The sequence below is a fragment of the Hemiscyllium ocellatum genome, chromosome 2, assembly GCF_020745735.1.
Source record: "Hemiscyllium ocellatum isolate sHemOce1 chromosome 2, sHemOce1.pat.X.cur, whole genome shotgun sequence".
Classification (NCBI taxonomy): Eukaryota; Metazoa; Chordata; class Chondrichthyes; order Orectolobiformes; family Hemiscylliidae; genus Hemiscyllium; species Hemiscyllium ocellatum.
The window spans coordinates 20696517-20713242 of record NC_083402.1 but is presented as its reverse complement, the minus strand read 5'-3'; the positions used below and the strand labels follow the sequence as shown (position 1 = coordinate 20713242).

The following is a 16726-nucleotide window of genomic DNA, read 5'->3' as shown; positions in this document are numbered from 1 at the left end:
GCAGCAAGTGTTAAGTCAAAATTAACATAAGATTGAGCCAAGGCCTACATTTGAACTTAGCCAATAAATGGGAAATTGGCCAAGTGCAAGTGTTGATGAGATAATTGCAAGCACTTACTGGAGGTTGCAAGTGAGACTGGTGGTGCAAAGGAGATGAATTATCAATGGACACAGTCTTTGGTTTCACAGGCGATCCTTTGATTTTTCTGATGTCAACTATTTTAATAGTGTTATTGTTGTCAGTATCTTAGGTAAGTTATCAAAGGCATTTATTTCTTAATTTTAAGTGTGGAATCAGGAATATTGAAAAGAAAGTTTATTTCAGCTGTCAATTTCATACCAGGCTCAATGTATAAAGTACAATGTGCAGGCAGATCCCAGTATAAAATCTGGATTGATTGATCAGATTTTGTAATTTTGGTTTTAATGAAATGATCTTTCACTGAAACATAAGCATTCAGTGCTTCAGACTGAATAGATTGAAGTTTATTATACAAAAGAAATGAAGATAAAATATAATAAATGAAACTATTTGCATACATGAGTAAATTTAAATATTTAGAAACACAGGATAAAGTACAATCATATTCGTCCCAACAGTAGCCCATTACAGTACTCAAATAACAGAGACAGTTCTCTTCCCTATCCCATATATGGTTTCATTTATGTGTGATTTCAATTCCTGGGTCAAAACGTGTGGTGCTGGAAAAGCACTGCAGATCAGGTAGCATCCGAGGAGTAGGAGAATCGATGTTTCAGGCATAAGCCTGAAATGCTGATTCTCCTGCTCCTCTGGTGCTGCCTGGCGTGCTGTGCTTTTCTAGTACAACATTTTTTGATACTGATATCCAGCATCTGTAGTCCCCACTTTCTTCTATTTCAATTCCTGGTCAGAAAATCTGATAGCCTCTTTCTGGAGGATTCATACATCTGAACTTAATCTTTCTCAGCTTCAAATAACCCCTTCACATTTTTAACCAGGCAGTTCCTGCCCAGAAGTTTTAAAATAATCATCTCATAAACAGTCATAACTGCAACCCTTTTTCATCAACAGCCAGTTTACACATCGATCTTCAGTTAAAACTTCTGAAAACTGTCCCAAGCTGAAACTAAAAATGATTTCTTCTAAGCTTTGGGTATTTCCTTACCCCAAAAGACAATTCTCAAAAAGAAACATAGGATGAAGGGGCAGGAGTAGGCCATTTAGCCCGATGCGCTTGCTCCTGCCATTCGAATGATCATGGCTGATCCTTGATCTCAATGTCATATTCCTGCTTCCTCTCTTTCTTGAATCTATGCAGTGACCTGGTCTCCATAACCTTCTGTGGTAGAGAATTCCAAATGTTCAGTACCCTTTGAGTGAAAAAACTCTCAGTCTGAAATGGACAGCCTTCTATCCTGAGACTGTGTCCCCAGGTTCTAGATTCCCTGACGAGGAAAACATCATCCTTGCGTCCAGTCTGTTCAGGCCTCTTAGAATTTTATACAGTTCAATCAGATCCTCTTTTATTCCTCTAAACTCGAGTGAATACAGGTCTTACAAATCAATCTCTCCTCATAGAACGGTCCGTCAATCTGCAAGTTTATCTTTTTTTAGATACAACACTAAAGCTGCATGCACAGGTGTTGCCTTCAGTGTGATGGGCAGCAACAGAGCAATGTGCTGATGGTACCCTGCACCATTGGGCATATTTCAAAGGGTAGTAAAGAACCAGCTACAGCACTCTCTACCAGACTGGCCAAGGCTGGTGGAGTTCTTCATCTGAAAGTCGTCAGTGAATCAGTTGGATTTTTACAACAATCATTAATAGCCATCATGGTCACAATTACTGAGTTGAGCATTATAATTCATCATATTCCTGAAAGGGGATTTGAACCTCTGTCACTTAAGCATTACCTTAGGCTTCTGGACACTAATTCAGTAATATGACCACATTTCTGCCACTAAATCTGCAGCAACAAAAGAAAATCAAAATGATTGCAATTGAAATTTGAGTGGAAGTCACAGATGGAGGTTCCCTTGAGCTGTTCAATATATGTTCAGTTAGGAGTAGTTCACATAAAGTATGGACAGACGCTTAAAGTCTAAAATGGCAGGTTGTGTACTTAAAAGAAAAGGTTTGACACTGATTAACATCATGAACTACCCATTCTGCTGACAGCTCACTTTCCTGACTGTTTGAACAAGGACTATGCTCTGCTGGAAGTAATTGGGATCATTGCCCCCATTGCTTTTTCTCATCTGCTATCTCCCATAAGGCGTAAACCCTATGGTGTCAGCATATATAATGAAAAAAAGATACAATCAAAATTTTGATAGATTTTGCAGTATAGACTGCACACACTGAAAATACCTAGTATAATTCATAATGCAAGGTGGCAGAAAGACTTGATGTGGTAGGAGAAAGTGAGGACTGCAGATGCTGGAGACCAGAGTTGAAAAATGTGGTGCTGGAAAAACACAGCAGGCCAGGCAGCATCCGAGGAGCAAGAGAATCGATGTTTCGGGCATAAGCCCTTCTTCAGGACTTGATGTGGTGAAATATATTGATGGTCTCCCATTATTGGTCTGTGATACTTACTTTAGCTCCCATAAGGAGAAGACGCGGGGCATGTGGTAATGAAGAACACAATATACTTTTAATGACAGTTCCTGGTATCTACATATGTCCATTACTTTCACAGGTATTTGCATCTCTGGGCTCAAACTAAGCAGGTCAGATAGACTGTAGCATGCTTCCCTCAGCATGTCAAGGTGCAGGAAAATGGAGACTAACAGTTTTATGGTATTAGATTCTTCCAAAGTATGGTAATGATTCTAACTTAAAGGTAAAATGCACATCTGCTGAGAGACACTATATAATACAATATTTAAATTTCTGATTTAGTTTAAATGCTTTAAGTTAAATCCAAAAGTATTTCAATGTCAGATTAACAATAGCCCAAATTTATCAACTATTCAATTACTGAAGAAGGTCTTCTTGAGTTATGGTTATTGGGATGAGGGTCACTGGCTGGGCCAATACTTATTGCTCACAGGACAGTTAAGACTCAACCATACCGTTGTGGATCTGGAGTCACATGTAGATCAGACTAGGTAAGGATGGTAGTTTCTCTTCCTGAAGCATATTAGTGAATGAGTTGGATGTTTTTCCTGATGATTGGTAATGGAATCAGTAGACTCTTAATTCCAGATTTTTAGTGAATTCAGATTCCACCATCTGCGGTGGCAGAATTCAAACCCAGAACATTTCCTGGGTCATTGGATTAACAACCCAGTGACAAGACTAATAAGCCACTGCCTCCCCATTCTCAATTACTTAATGTTACAATAATTTTGGCGAACTGAGACTTGTTGATGGTTAATGATTTTTGAGAAGATTTCAAGCGGAGGTTGATGATAAGTATGTAAATTAGCTCGCTGAGCTTGACGGTTTATTTTCAGATGTTTCGTCACCATAGTCAGTAACATCATCAGTGAGAGTCTCTGGTGAAGTGCTAGTGATATGTCCTGCCTCTTTATTTATAGATCTTGGTTTCTTAAGGTGGGTGACATCATTTCCAGTTCTTTTTTTCAAGGGAAGGTAGATAGGGTCTAAATCAATGTGTTTTTTGATGGAGTTCTGGTTAGAATGCCACGCCTCTAAGAATTATTGTACATGTTTTGTTTCACCTGTCCTTGGATGTGTGTGTTGTCCCAGTCAAAGTGATGCCCATCTTTGTCTGTATGTATAAAATCTAGTGAGGGTGGGTCATGTCTTTTGGTGGCCAGTTGGTGTTCATGTAGCCTGGTGGCAAGTTTCCTGCTAGTTTGTCCAATGTAGTTTTTTTTACAGTTCTTGCATGGTATCTTGTAAATGATGTTAATTTTGCTGGTGGTACCTAATGGATCCTTTAGGTTCATCAGTCACTGTTTATGTGTGTTGGTAGGTTTGTGGGCTACCATGATGCCAAGGGGTCTGAGTAGTCTGGAAGTCATTTCTTGGTCCTTTGAGTGCTGTACCAAATTACTGACAGAATTAGGCTTTCTTTCTGTGTAAAACTGTGAAAATACTAATCTGAATACTTTATCCAGATCAGTCAGTTTGATCATGTATTACTCATGCATTATTGTTTTGAAGTTTGCATTCATCTGACCTTAGGCTTCCAATATGGTTTGGCAAAAAGCCTGGGATTGGGGAAGGATTCTACTTGGGACATGAACTGGAATGCAGTCACAACCATCAGACTGAAAGCTGTGGTGCTGGAAAAGCAGAGCAGGTCAGGCAGCATTTGAGGAGCAGGAGAATGAACATGTTGACATCAGTGTTGATTCTCGTTCTCCTCGGATGCTGCCTGACCTGCTGTGCTTTTCCAGAGCTACACTTTTCGACTCGGATCTCCAACATCTGCAATCCTCACTTTCTCCTACAACCATCAGATCTTCTACCACTGGTTGTTGTGGTATCACATGACTGTTGATGAGTTACCATTTAGGTTTAGATACTGCACACACATAGAGCTGTATTTCCTACAGCACAACCTTCACTTACATGTGGCCGACATTAAACATTTTTGAGAATGTAGTGGGGATAAGGATATGTGCTACTATGGGTATCAACATTTGTAAAGGGATACCACCATGAAAACATTTGAAATAATTAACTGTGGCTCTCCCTTACTAACAAACAAATTCTTCAGATGGCCACCCTTTGCGTGTATTATTTTTAACCTTGTAATACTGATTATATAAGGAGTGTTTGAAACCCACACCCTCTGCAGCATTGACGTCATTGCACAGAAACAAAATGATCATTCTTTCGACTCAAAGGTACTGATTTTATTCGCAATCTATCATCTCACCATTACTCTGGGCGAAAGTGTAAAATTGCGAATCTATTTCCAAATTATACCCTGTCATTTGCATTTGAATGCACACTACAGAATGCTCCCCAAATGACTGGGCACCCTGTGGTGAAATTTGCATTATATTTTTCCAAAACAACCCGCAGATATGTAGCAGAATTCATTTGCTGTTGTGGGGTAAAATGCTACCTATATGCAGGTGGTTATTTAATCGAGGTGTAATGTATGTACCCAGTTTTGGTGTTACAAGGTACCATTAGAATGTTCTAATCAGCAAGGAAAAGCAGCTTATGTGCATTTTTAACAGATGCTCCAAGCACATGGAGTTATCTCTGCAACCTGACTGGCAATAGGCAATAGTTATTCAAATTCAGTAATGGTGTCGACAGACTAATGATGTTCAATTTAGAGAGGTTTATAAGCTTGTCAATGGAGATCTGGATTACTTGACACCAGCAATGGCTATCAAATTTCAAACAGATCAAGCTAAACACTTTCCTTTTACAAGTTTGCGTTCCTTTCTTTTTGTAGAAAAACAGGCACACACACATACATAAACATACACACGCACACAATCCCTATATTTCTCTGGGTAAGAATGATCAGCACAAAAGCCCACAGGCAATCGGGCTTTCCCACTGTGGAAAGAGGGGGAGATGGGTTGGTGGTCTTTTCTCATGTTAATGGCACACCCCTTCCAGAAATGCTCCATGCTAAAAAGCCTCCTCATCGTCTAAGTCACCAAAATTCTGCACAAAACACAATTTGTTGAAATCATTCTGAAGAGGAAAGCACAATTCAAAGTTGTGTCTGTATTCAGCAAGCTCAGTCATCTCAATATATGCTTACAGTGGTACACAATGGGCAGTATTCAGGAGAAAAATTGATAATCTTCACGGAAGAGTAATTTGAATGAAATTACACTTGACAAGCAATCTCGAGGCAAAGGAGGGGAGTGAGAGAGAGTAGGAGCCAAGCTCTGAGGACTTGCCCAAGCCACAGATACAAGGAAGATCCAGAGGAAATTTTTTTTCTCTCTCTCGCTTCCTAAGCTCCTAATTGAAGCTTTTGTTTAATTCTGTGCAGCATCTCGGACTGACAGCAGACAGCAATGGAAGAGAATATGGAAGAAGGGCAAACACAGAAAGGTATTGATTAAAACAAACACTTCAAAAAGCATGATTTTTGTTTTCCTGTTCCTCTTATCTGGCTAAGATGCATGGTAAATTTGTAAGCTAAATGTGTTATTAGTTGGAAGCTGTGAGTTAGTCTGTTCTCTGTTTCTTTCACAAACTGCTTAAATGTCTGTGAATTGTGTGCATTTGTATCACATGTGCGGATGTGTATGTGTGTGCATGCATGTATGTTCCTACATATGTGTATGTACGTGTGTGTATGTTTGTGTCTCTTTATTATGCAGATTTATGGTTGTAAGAATTCTGATTTTAAAATGCTTGAAATATTTGCGCTGGGTGGATTGTATTTGAACTGTCTTTGTTAGCTGTAATCTAATTCATGCTTTCTTATGACTATCTTAGCACATCATGAGTGTCTAAATTCAAATGAAAAAGAATTTCTATTTTCCTATTTTTTAGATCAGTAAAGTGAATTTACAAAGAGATAAATTGTAGACAGGAGTAGTCATATACCTGTATACATATTTCAAATTACCCTGTTAGAAAAACATTTTCTCTAAATCTCTACATCACCTTTTCCATATCATTTATTTTCTCCCAGTGATTACATTTTTCTGGACAGATTTCTGTCTCCAATTTGAAGATGTGATTTGTTTAGAAAAACAAAAAAAATGTGAAAATGCTGGGGCTCTTGAGAAGAAACAAAAGCATTTGGCAAAGGAATGTTTGTTGTTTAATGAATGTCCAGCTCAGGAGCTTTATTCTGGGTTACCGTCACCAGCCCCTTCATACTAGTGAATGCTGGCCGTCAATTAATGGTCTGGCTGTTGTTTCTTTCTCTCTTGCTCTGTGCTCCAGATATGAGGTCTTTAGTCTAAATTTGGCATCCAACTTCTGTCTTCCTAATTGCTCATTTGCCTTGGGGTGAAAGACTGGCTGTACTCTGTCCTGTGTTCAGTGTAAGGTCTTTTTTGATGCATAAGAAGAGGAGAATTACACAAGGGAAGAATATGATAGCAACAAATACATAGCTGCCATTTTGGCTCATGATAGCTAATAATATGGGGTAATAAATGTTGGAATCACTCTACTTAAAATGTATACACCCATGTTTTGCTTAATGTGATGCTGAATTTTATGATGCAATTGAATCTTTTGATAAATCATTTAGGCTAGTGCCTCCATGAACTGCTGTGCTCACTCATTAGAAGTGAGCCATGGGGAAAAGAAATAGACTTGGTGGAAACACATTTATTATCTTGACTTATGTTACTGCTCTTTATCAACAGTAAATTTAAGAAAAAGCAGCTGTCATCTTAACATGCATGCCCCAAGTGAGTTCATCCCATACATTGTGTGATTTAACAGCAGAAATATTCTGCTTTATTGCTTATATTCAACTTTTAGAACAAAACCTAGGGTAAAAAGGAAGAACATTACAAGAGCTGAGGGATGACAGTCACCAAACTGAATTTCGAACCCGAGAGCCATTTGCAATAAGGGGTTCCCACAAGAGTTTCAATCCATCAACGTTCGGGGATGTTCTGTGCCAAGTTTTTTTCACTTTAGAAATCAAAAAGGAAAAAGGCTTTAGATATTGAAAAATAATTTTCTATAGGCGATCAACCTGAATCATAGGTACACAAGCAGAGCAGCTGTTTGTATTATTGGGTCATTCTCAATAATGTTGTCTTCAGATCACTCTGCTTTAAGTCCATTATAACAGCTGCTCAAATGTTTGGTAGACTTAACTGGATATTATAGTCTCATTTACTGCAATCCTAGAGAGCGATTTGAGTATTCTCTAAACATTATGCCGCTGAACTTAGCAGGTGTTTTTTTTCCCTCAAACGAGCAGCAATTTTCACCAAACCTCAACATGAAAGTTTTTCATTCAGAAAAGTACAATAATGGGGAACAGAGATTTGAACCCTGCGCCTTCCTACCCTATTACACTTTTTTCAAGAAGTCTACAAGTATGTTGCCAGGGTTGGAGGGTTTGAGCTACAGTGAGAGGATATACAGTGAATCAGATGGGGCTGTTTTCCCTGGAATATCATTGGCTGAGGGGTGACCCTTTTGAGGTTTAAAAAATCATTAGGTACATGGCTAGGGTGAATAGCCAAGGTTTTTTTCCCCAAGGTAGGGGAGTCCAGAACTAGTGGGCATAGGTTTAGGTGAGAGGGAAAAGATATAAAAGGGGGCCTAAGGGGAAAATTTGTCATGCAGAGGGTGGTGCGTGTATGGAATGAGCTGTAAGAAGAAGTGGTGGAGGCTGGTACAATTACAACACTTAAAAAGCACCTGGATGGGTATATGAATAGGATGAGTTTAGAGGAATATGGACCAAATGTTGACAAATGGGATTAATTTAGGATATCTGGTTGGCATGGATGAGTTGGACTGAAGGATCTGTTTCCATGCTGTACAACACTATGAATCTACAACTATGTTGTCTTGGGAGAAGAACTGGACAGACGCAAGGAGTCTCAGTGCAGGGGGAAGGGAAGAAGCTGAGGGATAGCCGTCACTGGACTGAGACCATTGTACCTTCTAGTTGCTGGGTGACACTGATGGAAGCTTCTAGCCTCTGAATCAGAGGAAGAACATTACGTATTGGGTAAGTATGAGTGCAAGAGTAGAAGAATTTTACCAAATTAAGTTTGCTGAAGATCAATTCATTTTAGTCCAATGAAATGAGGAGAATAATGTGCTAAGAAAAGAAGCCCTATTCTAGAACTGAATGCTCCAGCTGAAGGGAGATGGAAACAGATTCAACAATAAATAACAGTGAGTATGAAAGTGATACACAGAGATACCGGAAGGAGAAAGGAATCGCTGAGATAAAGGGGAAAGAGCAGGGAGAACTATTTAACAGCCAACATAACATAATGGGACTTCTGCTGAAAACAAAGGTAAAGATACAAACACAAAGTGAGAAAGGAAAGATGGCTTTGACCAGACAAGGGAAAACCAAAGGATGAAAGTACTTTCATTTATATAAAGTTAAAAATCACAAAACACCAGGTTATAGTCCAACAGGTTTAATTGGAAGCACACTAGGTTTATAATCTGGTGTTGTGTGATTTTTAACTTGGTACACCCCAATCCAACATGGCACCTCCAATTCATTTATATATTGCTTTTCATGAATTCATTGCATGCTCAATTCCTTTTCTTGGTGAATAAATTGCAATGGATCGATAAAAAAACTTATGGTGTTGATTGCAATTCTCAGGGTCAGAAAGGTGATATCTCAGATAGGGAGATGCAAATACTAATTTAGCTGCAAGTCCAGTGCCCATGATGCTCTTGATAGCTGGAAACTTCCAAGCCAATCTAAGCGTGAGTCGGGAAAGAAAGGTTGCCTCCAACTGTCTTTTTGTCTTCGCTCCAGCCTACGCACTGTCATCCATGAGTCCCAAAAGGACTTTATCCTTGCTTCTTCTGCTGGGATCCACTTTTGCCCTTTTAGAAGCACAACTCAACTCATAATCAGCTTCAACTGTTTCTGACTGAAGCAAACAGACAGCAAAGCCCAGAGTAGGGGATCTCAGCCTTTGGCCACACCCCTTGAAATCTTTACCTTGTATGAGTCAATTAGTTCCAGTCATTACAAGGAAACCTCTTGAAAATAGAGCGTGATGCAACCATAATAATTGTGGGATGTTTATGGGAGTTTTTCCCTTTGAAATTCAAGCCCAGACATTCTTCCTTTTCATTAGAATTGTACTTCCCTTCATTCACTTCAAAGAATTGATATGAAAAGTAACATCAATCTGGCACTGAGGGAGACCAGTCTGCCTAGTGAATGCATGAGAACTCATACTCATCCATTCATTTTTATTGGGACATGTTTTGGCCTCTATTATGGTGAATATTTATTATACAAGAGTAAGATTCTGAGTTCATATGATCCCTCAGTAAATTATAAGGAACTTGTGTAGTATTCAAACTATATGCTATAGTTAAAAAAAAAGAACTAAACAGGAGAACATGTTGGTGTTGAAACCACTGCACTATAATGTGGTAAAGTAGGAGTTCACACCAAGAATTCTCAGAATCTGAAGTGCTAGCTCAGTGCTGTATGTCACGAGGAGAAGGTGTCAAGCACAGGGCAGGCAGTTGCCAACAGGAGGAAGTGAATGTCAGACGCTGTGCCATATCTGCTATGCAGATTGTAGACATCAATCACGAATCTGGGCATGGATAACTTTGCTCTTAATTGGAAGTTAAACTGTACTGAGCCGATTCACAATAAATGAAAATAAGATAGTCTCCATAAACAACAACTTGCAACTACGTAGTGATTTAACATAGAAAAACTGTTTCAGGGCACTTCATAGGAGCATTATCAAACACCATTTGTTACTCGGCCACATAAGGAAATCTTACAATTGACGACTACAATATGGGCAGCACGGTGGCACAGTGGTTAGCACTGCTCCCTCACAGTGCCAGAGATCCGGGTTCAATTCCCACCTCAGGCGACTGACTGTGTGGAGTTTGCACATTCTCCCGTGTCTGTGTGGGTTTCCTCTGGGTGCTCCAGTTTCCTCCCACAGTCCAAAAATGTGCAGGTTAGGTGAATTGGCCATGCTAAATTGCCCGTAGTGTTAGGTGAAGGGGTAAATGTGAGGGAATGGGTCTGGGTGGGTTGCACTTCGGTGGGTCGGTGTGGACTTGTTGGGCCGAAGGGCCTGTTTCCACACTGTAAGTAATCTAATCTAAACCTTGGACTGCCTTCAAGGAGGAAGAGATGCAGAGAATTTGGTATCGAGGCCATGGCTTTCCCTGACTTTGGCCAAAGATGAGTAATGGACAGCAGAGAGGTCATAATTAGAGAAATGCAGATAGCTTTCACATTTGTGAGGCTGGAGGAGGTCACAGAATGAAGAAGGCATTAGGTCATTCCAGAATTTGGAAACAAAGATGTTCAACTTAGAATCAGAAGACAATGTAGGCCAGTGAGCATGAATGGTAATTGTTTCACTAATATCCTTTGGAGAATGAAATCTACCATCCTTACCTGGTCAGGCCTACATGTAACGGCAGACCTACAACAACGTGTTGACTCTCGGTTTTATCCCTGACAATGGCTTCATGGTCATCATTGGACTTTTTCCTTCCAGATTTTTAATGAATTCAAATTCCATCATGCTGTGGTGGAATTCGAACCTGGGTCTCCAGAACTTTACCTGGGCCTCCGGATTAACAGTTCAGTGATACTGCCCTGAGGCCATCACCTCCCCTGTCAGAGCGATAAAGAAAATATTTGATGTGTCCAGATCATAGCATTATATAGTAGAATATAAGTTTGTGGCTATGCTGTCTCAAATCACTGAGCTATCAATTTTAGCAAGAGGTGGATATCCAGAATGCTATTAGAGGCCTCTCACAGAAAGGGAAAGGATATCATTCTCCTATACTCATGTTGCTTATTTGCTACTGTCAGAGCACTGTTTTTGAACCAAAGGACTAAAGATTTGAGGTGTGTTCAAGAATTACAACTTAAGCCAGTTCATGACTTCTGCGGACTGGACTGGTCACCTCTTCTCAAAACTGTCAGATTTTCATTCCAACCAAATCTGACCTGGAATGCTCCAGGTCTGCTCACTTCATACCAGGTCTGAGCCACTGTCAGCACTGGTAGATGCCAGAGCATCCAAAGCTTGGTACTGTTCTCTGGAGATTGTCCCAACTCTCACCTCCTCAACCTCATAACCAGTCCATGCTCTGGCATAGAACACATAACCCACCGTGACTGCCTTACATTTGCCAAGACCTTTCCTAACTCCTAACCCCTGTTCATTTTCCCCCTCTTGTCCCTGGGCCTTATCAAATTGCACATGGGCCCTCGGGTGACCCGATAGAGGTTTATAAAATCATGAGTGGCATGGATAGGGTAAATAGAGAAGGTCTTTGTTTTGGGTTAGGCGAGTCCAGAGCTGGAGGGCATAGGTTTAGGGTGAGAGGGGAAAGATTTAAAAGGGATCTAAGGGGAAGCTTTTTCATGCAGAGGGTGGTGCGTATGTGGAATGAGCTGCCAGAGGAAGTGGTGGAGGCTGGTACAATTACAGCATTTAAAAGGCATTTGGATGGGTATATGAATAGGAAGGGTTTAGAGGGATATAGGTCAAGATTAGAGTGGTGCTGGAAAAACACAGCAGGTCAGGCAGCATCCGAGGAGTTGGAAATTGACATTTTAGGCAAACGCCCTTCATCAGGAATGTTCCTTCTCAGTGAAGTGCTTTTGCCCGAAACGTTGATTTTCCTGCTCCTCAGATGCTGCCTGACCCGTTGTGCTTTTCCAGCACCACTCCAATCTTGACTCTGATCTCCAGCATCTGCAGTCCTCACTTTTGCCTTTTGAGGGATTATGGGTCAAATGCTGGCAAATGGGACTAGATTAGGTTAGGATATCTAGCTGGCATGGATAAGTTAGACCAAAGGGTCTGTCTCCATGCTGTACATCTCTGTGACTCTTCAACTCTATGACTCCACAAGTCCTATGTATTTGCATAGTGATGCACCCAGTCAACAGACCTCAGGATGAATGCAATAGTGATGGGGCCATCAAACATCCATTTAGAAACCATACTGAAGATAATCCTTCAATAACCTCAGAAAATTGCCAATCAAACATTAACCTTACCAATCATGGAGTTTCTGTCCATCCTAATTACCCTTTACCCGAATGACTTGCTAGGGCAGTTAAGTATCGACCATTTTACTGTGAGTCTGGACATAGCAGTAAACATTGCAGATTTAATTTCCTAAAGAGACAAAACCAATAAGTAATAGTTTCTTGGGTCACCATTCCAGATTTGGTTAACTGAATTTAAATTCCACCAGCTACCAGAGTGAGATTTGAACTCATGTCCCTAATACATTAATATAGCCCTCTGGATCACTAGCTGCGTGAGCTTGCTACTACTTTACCATTTCCCCTTATCCAACGACCCAACGGTCTCATTCATTCATAAGCTTCTGAAACTCAGCTAGGTATTCAAAATCGTAATCCCTACAGTGTGGAATCAGACCGACCGATCAAGTCCACATTGATACTTGGAAGAACATCTCATCTAGACCCTGTAATCCTGCACTTCACATGGCCTATCCACCTAACGTCTTTGGACTATGAGAAGAAACCCACACAGACACAGGGAGAATGTACAAATTTCACACAGACAGTTGCCCAAGGGTGAAATTAAACCTGGATCCTTGGCATGGTGAGGTAGCAGTCCTAACTGCTGAGCCATTGTGTCACCTAATTGACTCAGCTGTAAAAACCAACAATTATGGTGGCAGGGACAACAGGTGTTTGGTTCCTGAGCTTGGCTGCTCATGGACTCATGCAGCGGGTTGGGCTTCATTGTCGTATTTCCAGCTTGGTAACTCAGTCACACTTTGTTTTGTTTTGCGTGCCTTTGGGTCTCCTCCTGATGTCCTCCTGTGGGAGGCCAGGGTCCTATGTATCTCCATCCTGGCTCCATCCAGGGTGGCAGCATTGGAAGGCGAGCCAGGACTCTGTCCGTCAACTTGGAGCCAGTCGGTCAACTCCAAACCAGGGCCCTGTTGATCAACTTCAAACCAGGACCTCGTTGGTCAACTCCAAACCAGGGTCCTGTTGGTCAACTTGAAGCGAGGACCTGTCAGTTGATGTCCAGCATTGGAGGACTTGTAGGTCTTGTGCAGTGTGACTGTCTCCAACTGGAAGGTGGTGGAGGTGGAAGCGACAGCACTGGTGGCGGCAGGAGAAAAGCACAATACTTGACCCTCTTGATGTCAGATGACAGCAACTGGAGGAACAGAGAAGGTGAAGTCTACTGGGAGGGAAACATGAACTTTTGAAGCTGTTTCAGTTACAGTAATATTAATTTAATGTTAATTTATTCAGTATTTTACCATACGTACAGTTTATTCAGTAATGCATTCTACAGTCAAAGATGGTGCTGGAACGGGGCGACGTTATCCACTTTTCACTGTCCCTAGGTGCAAGAGACAATATTAAATAAACCTAGATCTAAATCTGTAGCTCTAGCTACAGCTATGGCTCCATTGAAACTGGAAGAACAGCTGGTTCAGTTTAATTCAACTTACACCAGAAGGTCTGACACTCAAATAATTCCAGAAGCAGGTGGCTGCATTTTTCCTCAGATAAAGTAGCAGGCCAATTTTGTATCTATGCTGTAGCACCTTGGACATTTGAATCACGTCCAATCATAATATGCCAGTCCTCAAACTGTCTTTTCCACAGTTTTGAATATACAGTAGCACTTTTTTTAAACCACTCTTGGAATGTAAGCTTCCATCAGCAATTTCTGCCTTTGTTCTCATCCTGAATTGCCCTTGAACTGAATGGCTTGCTGGTCCATTTCAGAGGACAGTGAAGAGTCAGTCGTGTTGTTGTGAGTCTCTGGTCACATTTAGATGAGACCAGGTAAGAATGACTGATTTCCAAATTAAAGTGAACTCAATGGGTTTTTACAGCAATTGATGAAAGCTATGGTCACCGTAACTAAGATTCAGTGGTACTGTAGTAACCTTTTTCAGTTAGAAACATACTGTAGTGCATCTCAATACTTAATGCTGTTCAATGTAATAGTCAATTTACATTTTCAGAACAGGACCGAGCAACAAATCACTGCAGTAAAAACCCATCTAATAATGATATTTGAAATAAGTTGATAAAAAATGTAACATTTACCAGTCAAAATGTTCCTGACTCTCAACATATTTCCAACATATTTCGAACATAATTCCTGGACTGCCTGAACCAGAGAGTTCCAAAACTCACCCGATGTGTCAAACTACCACGGGATATGAACGATATGCAAATTTCACACTTAGGTCTGTCAATGGTGTCTGTGACGTCACACATGCAGTGCATGCAGGATCACAATGCAAACCCAATGCTAACATCCTCACTCCTGTGGGAGGTTTGTGTGGAACTGTTTTTGACACATCATTCAAATTTTCTAGTCCTGTGGATTCAGCTATTGCCAATTCCCACACCCATTTCTGAGTTTTTTGAGGTCAGAAGGCTCCAGCTCAAGCTGTAGTTCTTCATCCTCTAAGGCAATTAACCCTTAGCAAAAAGGTGAATCATTGACCTGTGGATTTTTTGGAAACACAGGGACAGATGATCATTGTGAAATGTGACTTTTAGAACTGTCCCTTTCTGTTGTTGTAAAGTAAAAGTACTCAACACATAATTTATTGCGGAAATTATGAAACAGTTTTGATAATATTTATGGACTAGTAGAAGTCTTGCATCTGACCAGGGTTTATGTTACTTTTGGTTTCAATAGAAAATTAAAATTCATAGTTCCTACTGCCATTCTGGGCTAATCCAAGTATTGTCAGTCTAGTGCTCTATATCATAACACTAGGTTTCTATACCTTCATTCAGCAAGATAGTTTACAACGCTATAAGCGTCAAGGTTGTGTTAGAGAAGGAAAGTGCAGTATTGTGCTGATCTGTATAGGAAGGACCTCCTCACGTGGTAGTTAAGCTCCTGTGAATTTTTGGTTTTGATTGAACTGAGGCCCTACCACCAAATGTATTAGCTTCAGGGTCCTCCCAGAGAAACCCGCCATCCTTCTCACTGGCTTCCCAATGAACAGCAGCAGAAGGCAAGGAAATCAGTTTGGTTGCCAGGCAGACTGGTGAAAAGGTCCTCTTGTGGCCTTCTCTCTGTTGGGATAAAATAACAGCGAATCCAGGTCAGGCTGTGGACATTCTGATAGTTCTGTCTGCCTGATTTTCTATCCTACTTAGGTGATGGAATAGAAGAATATCCAGCCACTTTATGGTCCTGGTTTGGATTTGAAACATTAGCATCTACTTCAATTTTTATAGTTCAGTTAATACTAAGTTACCAGTGTCAGAGTTCAGACTTCTGTTGCTTTATATGCAATAAAAATAACAAGTGGTAAGTTTCTTAAAGTATTTGTGATGGAAATGGGCAGGGAATATTTGATAACCCTTGAAACGCAAACTTCCAAACTTCTTGTGATACAGTATTGGTGCTTATATGGTCAATGCTGCCAAATTACAGTTAATTATTTGTTGTGTTTAATTGTATGAGTCATTAAAATGAATAGCATTTAGGAGGCAGCTAAATAACTACATTGGGGAAAAAGGAATCGAGAGGTAAATTAATAGTGTCACACAATAAGAGAAATCTTATATGAAGCATAAATACCAGCATAGTCCTTTTGGGCAGAATGGCCTGTGTCTGTGCTGGAAACTTCTGTGTAATTCTATGTAGTATCACAATCTGCTGTTAAGATCCTACCACGTTGTTAACACATTAGCTGATATGATGATTTTCTCTGTTGGACATACTTTGTAAAGTGGCTTTGCAGAACTTTAAAACAAGCAGAATTTAAGGTACATAGTTATTTTGCTGCCAGAGGTATAATAATGTTGTGATTCAGAGTCTATTTCACTGCTACACCGCAAGGGAAAATGAATGAGGATGAAGACAGCCATTATTTGGTGAAATCTCTTCAGAGATTTAAGATAATGGATACCCAAGCATCAAACTATATTCACAGGTTGAAGAGGAAATATCATAGTTATTTCTACAGTGTCAATGTTGTTTCAGACTAACATGGATTCAAATCCATGAGGCAGGATTCAATTCAAAAGGTGGTAAGACTCATGGGGGCCCAGAATAAGTATACAGAGTGATCATTAGGGATTAAGGAGAGGAGAAATTTCTACACTGGGGGTT

The 16726-nt window shown here is 40.4% G+C and overlaps 1 protein-coding gene across 1 annotated transcript in view; it reads left to right on the top strand.

The window, feature by feature from the left end:
• Positions 1–5796: 5796 nt before the first annotated feature.
• Positions 5797–16726, top strand: part of gpm6ab (glycoprotein M6Ab) — a 237787-nt gene continuing 226857 nt past the window's right edge. Inside the window, exon 1 of the mRNA XM_060843093.1 lies at positions 5797–5993. Coding sequence (XP_060699076.1) covers positions 5957–5993 — 37 coding nt within the window. The 5' untranslated portion in view covers positions 5797–5956. The remainder of the gene's footprint in view (positions 5994–16726) is intronic.